A 7,020-nucleotide genomic window follows, 5' to 3' on the forward strand; every position below is an offset into this window, starting at 1 on the left:
GGCTTGTGGAGTGAATTGCTGTTAACGACAGTGGAGACAATGAGGTGGCCACTTAGCCCATTGAGGATTGCCCATTCATTTGATCAAACATTTATCTGCTAATATCCACTCCTACTCTCCTCAAGCACTTATTAATCCCACTCTTAATACCTCCCAAATTTGTTGCATCTACCATATATGAAGGTACCCTCTTTGAAATATAAAACTCCATAAGTAGCAAATGACTTCCATTCTGTCACATCTTAAATATCTCCTTGTCCTATAACTTTGAAGATTCAACACACACATACACAAAGACAATGCATTAATCATATTTATTTTTAATAATTATGAAAATTTCACCTGATGCTCCTCTAACCCTTCTTAAGAGAAAATAGTTTAAGGGTCTTTCTATACTCATAGTGCTGATGCACCATCATATTTTGTTCATATTTAACAGTGAGAGCACTAGAACTAGGGGACACAAATATAATTTTGTCAGGGTTGGAGTCATCTTCAGCTACAACAGTATCACTTTTTTAACAAGGTTGTTGGCCTTTGGAATGAATTACCTTAGGATGTTATAGAGGGAGTACATTTATGTGAGTTTAAGAAAACACTCGATAAGTATATGAACGACAAGGGCTGGCTTTAAATAATTAAAAAAATAAAGTTCAGTAGATGGACCAAAATGTCCCATACTGTTCCAAAATATTGTGTTATATTACATCTCCTTCAGCCCAGGAATCATTGCACAGCCTTTGTACCTTTTTCAAGAATTTAATGTCCTTCTTAAAGTGAAGAGTCAAAGACTGAACACAATACTTCAATAAGGCCTAATTAGAAATCTGTACAAAGAAGCTATTCTAATTTCACTGATGTTCAACATTCTTGTACGCATAATTCCCAAAATGATTTGCTTTTCCACTAGCAACACACTGCCTGTAAGGCTTAAAAGTATTGTTAAACTAAGCTAAAACACTATCGAGATGATTTCCAAGAAGATAGTAATTACTTCTAATTAAGATAGCTTACATGCATTACCTAGCACTTAACATAATTAAATGACATCTGGGACCTTAGGGCTCTATGTTGAGGTTTTATACTTCACTTTAACTGTATATATACTATAACTGTCAACAAATTTGTCAAGTTCACTAATGATATTAAAGTTTTGGATGTAGTTGGTTGTGATAAGGATGTTGGTTTATTAAGGGATTTTGATCATTTGGCAAACAGCAAATATATGGCAGATGTCATTTAATTATGTTAAGTGCTAGGTAATGCATGTAAGCTACCTTAATTAGAACTAATTACCATCTTCTTGGAAATCATTTACAATTTTTCAGTTTTGGTTGAATTAAAAATACTTTGCATGATGTTTCAGTTCATATTTTAAAGTTAACTGTAAGCTTCAAATGAACAAAATATAATCTGTTTCCAGTTAAGCAACACTAATAATAGCACAGAGGAAATTTAACTCATCTTCGACTGAAATTAAACATGACAAGTCTAGATATAGCCAGTTCAAATCTTTGCAATGTAAGATGTAAAAATGGCACTTTTTTTCCTTAAGATAAAAGCTATAGAAGCAGGGGTTCTCTAATACTCCACTAAAAAAACATGAGAGAGAAAGAAATCTTAATGAGAAAGAACACAAAAACATATGGCATCTGCCATATATTTGCTGTTTGCCAAATGATCAAAATCTTTTAATAAACCAACATCCGTATCACAACCAACTACATCCAAAACTTTAATATCATTAGTGAACTTGACAAATTTGTTGACAGTTATAGTATATATACAGTTAAAGTAAAGTATAAAACCTCAACATAGAGCCCTAAGGTCCCACACTTCTTACAACAGTTCCCTCTCCTCTAACCAACTCTCTCTCTCTCTCACACACACACACACACACACACAGGCCTTTCTTTACTAGCCTTTTATGTGATACTTTGCTGAAAGCCTTCTAAAAATCTGGATATATCAATTCTAAACCTTTAATCTCATATCCATATAGAATGACATATTTGAAGGTTCCTCGTTGTCATTATGTTCAGATAATTTTTGCTTTTTCAAGATCTATTATTAATAGAGGAATGAGAAGCAGATACAAAACTATACTTATAAAATGTACAAAAATTGAGATACTAATACCATGTTCATTTTCATTGCTTTGACAAGACCATCAGTAACACTTAATGACCAAAAAGGATTCTGTTGATTCATTGAACAATGTAAAGATCTTAAGAAGTTGCTAATACACCTGATACCAAAACCTCCATCTTTCTGACAGTGATACATTTTGTCATTTGAAGACTTGTGAACCACAAATCCAAAGTCAAATATAAAACTACGAAAGGTTTCAAGAGCTAGTGTTATAGCTACATCATAATTCAGCACAGAGACAACAAGAGAACATTTGTTCTTCAAGATTGTCTCTTCATGCCCACTCTTTATTTTTCAAGAAAGTGACTGATTCTGCTCATAAGTTTTTGTAAAGTGTTGACCACCAACACTACCAACAGCACCTCATTCAATAAGCCACCTCCCTGTTAGAAAAAGAAAACTGTCTTAACTACAGCCTAGTCTATCTTTTCCAAATCTTACACCTGTATGCCATCATCCTACTCAGGATACATAAAAAAGAAACAAAAGGACTATCATATCGATACCATTACGTAATCTATAGGATATTACATACAATATGTTTTTGATCAAAATTATTAAAATAAATCTTAATTATGAGGTACTTCAAGAAACTGTTAAGATCATATTAACAAGTGATTACTGAAATAACAACACAAGTTGGATATCGAAGGTTCAATGCCAGAACCTTTGTTGTTATTTTTGTTATTAACACCAATAGCAAAAGTAAAGAAATAGTCAATAAATTGCATAATTTTAGTGATGGCAAAAATGCTTGGGTGTTGCTAGTTGTGAAGAGGAAAATGCTCCTTTGAAAATGGACTAATATCACTTGGATAACTGGATAAGTAACAGACAGATGGCTTTCAGTTATAATAAGTGCAAGTGGTTCATTAGTTTAAGCCAAACATATAATTTTAATAAAAACAAACTTAACAGTTATAGAAAATGATATTCAGATTTTGCTTGATCAGTCTTATGGTACCCAAGAAGCGTAATGTTCCTAGTTGTCGAACAAATATGATTTTGGTCTGTATTTACAGAAATGTTAAATACGTCTAAAAAGGTTATAATTTCATTGTACAAGTCACTCACTAGGCCTCATTTAGAGTACTATGTTCAGTCTCAAGCTTCTTACCTGAGAACATTGAATTGTTGGAAAGGGTTCAAAATATGACTGTTCAAATGAAAAGTGGGATGCAAAGGTTATTGGACAAGCATGGGTTAAGGTCACTGAAACTGTTTTCTCTAGAAATGAATGGTATTTTAAAATGAATCTAAATGAGGTGTTCAAGATTATCTAGAAAACTGATATTATCAATGCATCATATTTTTCTCATAGTAAATGGTATAAATGGAGATTCAATAGGTTATAATAAATGTTTTTGATAGGGTAGGAGTCACTTTCAGCTTGTATAGTTCTTCTCAAATAGCATGGTTGGCCTTTGGAAAGGATTGCCTTTTGATGTGGTGAATTCAATAAATTTTAAAGTTAAACAAAAAGGTTCAATAAATATATAAATGATCACTGATCAAAGTTGGATTTTATTTTTAAGTAGTTGAAACAATCTTAATGGACTGACAGTCTCTTTTTTTTCTTGTCTTAAATACTGCTGCTCCAAAAAGTTCTGAGAAGTGTTACTAGGATGTCTCCAGGTATAGAGAGGGGTTATTTTATATGAATAGGTTCAAATGTTAACTTGTTTTCTCTTGTTAAAAAGAGGTGTAACAGGTGACCTTATTGATGCTTACATGGTTATTGTAAGACTGACAAGATAAGGGCCTCTAATTTTTCTGTCTTATATTCTGAAGTAAATAGGATGAGAAGAAAAGAGTTTAAGATTTTAAGACACATAAGAGACTCCAGTTAATAGATTTGTATTTTTCTGGCAGGTAATTGGTATTGTGGTTTATATAGTAAGCTTCCATTAGCACTGACAAAGGCCAACACTTTACAGGTTTAAAACAAAACCTGATAACTTTCTGAAAAATAAAGGGTACATTTTAACCTCTTCTTGAGAGAGGATAATAAAGACAATCTTGAGGGGCAATAGTCCTTTGTTACCCATAGTTTACACTATAGTTAGCACTATTAGTATTAACCATGTTATTAGCAAGTATAAACCACACATCAAAAGTACTTCTCAAATTAATTCTCAAAGCAAACACAGGTTGTGAATGAGCTATCAGGAAACCAAAATGGTTTTGGAAAAGGACAAAACACGAGATAATCTGGTGCATCACTACAAGTTGTTCATCATTTTTATCTTCATAATGGACCCACTGGGACAGGAAATCGGGCATGTCTGGGGTGCATTTATGTGTTAGTCACTCAAATATACTCGTTTGTTTTCAAATGATGATAACGTAGACTTATATAAATCAATGATGTTATATCGTAAAATTCGTCAAAAGCCAACTGTAATACTGGAGTATGCCAAGATTGAAATCCTTGTGAGCTTGTTGTATTTCTGAATGTAGACAACTATGTGACAACCATTATATTGCTGAAATTCCTAAAAATTAATAAAATATATTACTTGCATGTAATAAAAGTTAGTCTTTAAAGGTTAAGTTAGCAGTTTTAAACATAGTTAACAATGAGAAGTTAATGTAGATCCTACAGTGCACTTGTGAAGAACAAGAAAATATGAGAATTGTGAAAAACCTACACTGAAGTCAGAAAGAAAGCTTATGACAAGAATATAATATATAATAACAGATATACTAATAATTACAGAGTGGATCTGATGTAGATGAAAAGGTACTTGATAAGCTTACTGATGACAAAAAAAATACAGATTTGGAGTAAATACCAACAAAACAATATGAATTTTATGATCTGAGAAAGATCCCAGAATATGAATTAAAGAGAAGGTAAAAAGTTACTCATTTACAAATTAATATCAGTACTGGTGAGGTCAAAAGCAAAAAAAATCCCCAAAGCAATGGATACAAAAATAAAAGTTCTCCATTTTCAAGAATTGATGTAGAAATGAAGTAGAAACTACTAAAATGCTACATATGATCAGTCCTATTCTACAGGATGGAAACATTGATCCTACCTGTTGAAACAAAACGAAAGTTGTAAACAGTGAAAATATGGTGCTACAAGTTACAGTTGAATGAAAGAAACCGATACATAAAAAGGATTGAAATGTACTTAGGACAAAGATAACTGCTAGAAACAGATGATTAACCACTTTTAACAATATTGGCACAGATATTGATAGAAAAAATCGAATGAAAAAGAGAGGTAGACAGAGCCTCACGTGGTTGTACGTGTATAACATTAGAACAGAAAATGAATCGAAGACAAGCAGCTTAAATTACAATACTGGCGCAATGAAATATATAGAACAATAGTTGTCGGTCCTTAAAACTGGAGAGGGCACCGTTATTAAAATCATATACATATAATTCATAAAGATGTTTAATTATCTGGATGTTTTAAAACAGTGCTAGGCCTACTAAGTAATAGTATATAACAATATTATTGTTATATTGTTAACTTATAATCATACAAGACGTAGTAGTACTCAATAGTACTAGTGCCTACCTTATCCTAGAGCCCATATCGTACGCTTTTTAAACACTGAAATCATGTTGACATTAAAATTAACACGCATTAAGTTGATGTCTGTATAAGCAAACAAAGTTATAAGACTTTTAACAAAAACTGCTTAACATACATCTCTAGCTCTACTAACAGTAACAGACTATCTAGCGTCAGTCTCATGTTTTGGTAACCTCGGCCTCAGTTCTCATATCACGGACATTATAAAAAGAAAAACATAAAGCAAACTTCAAAAGCTTAAAAGTATGAAGTTACAAAGGCCTCAAATGTTAGTTTAGTTTGTTTAATTTTTCAAACAATAAACATTTAATTTCGACAGTGTCAATAGAATATCCACATTAGAATTTTCAGGTGTATTAGTGTATAAATTTCGGAACACTGTACCGTTATGTCTATAAATATGTATCAATATATCATGTCATATTTTTTATTTGTATACACAACGTACTAATAATTAAAGACTCATACGCAAGCAAGATGGTGATTTAAAAGTAAACTAAGGGTTTTCTTTAGTTACACAATTCCCCTCTCATGTGTATGTATGGATATATGTATATACAGATAATCAAAATATGATATTGTTCTATCAGGTGGTTAAAACTTTCAATAGCCTCTTTACGAGTCTCTCTGTCAGGCAGAGTTTAAGTCTTTAGATTTACAACGATAAAATTAAGGATTCGATTTTCTGTTGAAACAGCAGATAGCACATAGCCCGATGTGCCTTTGAGATAAGAAAGCACCTACCCACACGCCTTTTACGGTGAATTTAAAACCAGAATTTAAAGTTTGTGTGTGTTTTTCTTAGCCACATAAACTTACCTGCTATGTCCACAAAGAATAAGCGATCCCCTGATTTTAGCAATGTATTTATGGTATAAAATATGTGCAAAAAGTCAAGTTTAAAATTACACAAGCTGTTTATTAAAACAAACATTAAATTTAATTATTTATGAAACAGTTTACACGTTTACCTAAAACTACTTTTACTTTTTGGTTTAGAAAGACCCTAAATGGCCAATGAAATTAAGAATATACGGTAAGTTATTAAAATTATCTCTGGTAGAATTCTTGTGAATTATGTGTTTTATTCAAAACACTTTATCAAAGTATCCAATAAAAAATAATCTACAGCAATTTCAGAATATATTTAAGTTCAGAATAGGTTTATTTATACATTTTTAAGTTTCACCTTTCTGATGTCATACCTACTGTGATACTGTTCAATAGCATTTTAACTTCATAACTATGTGTTAAATAATAAATCACAATAGGGATTCAATATTTATAATTTTGTTTTACATAAATATCTATAA

The 7,020-nt window shown here is 31.7% G+C and overlaps 1 protein-coding gene across 1 annotated transcript in view; it reads right to left on the bottom strand.

Moving 5' to 3' along the window:
• Window positions 1–5,896, bottom strand: part of LOC143228890 (DENN domain-containing protein 1A-like) — a 73,443-nt gene extending 67,547 nt beyond the window's left edge. The window contains exon 1 of the mRNA XM_076460322.1: window positions 5,690–5,896. Coding sequence (XP_076316437.1) covers window positions 5,690–5,706 — 17 coding nt within the window. The 5' untranslated portion in view covers window positions 5,707–5,896. The remainder of the gene's footprint in view (window positions 1–5,689) is intronic.
• Window positions 5,897–7,020: the final 1,124 nt, after the last annotated feature.

Source organism: Tachypleus tridentatus, chromosome 10, assembly GCF_004210375.1.
Source record: "Tachypleus tridentatus isolate NWPU-2018 chromosome 10, ASM421037v1, whole genome shotgun sequence".
NCBI lineage: Eukaryota > Metazoa > Arthropoda > Merostomata > Xiphosura > Limulidae > Tachypleus > Tachypleus tridentatus.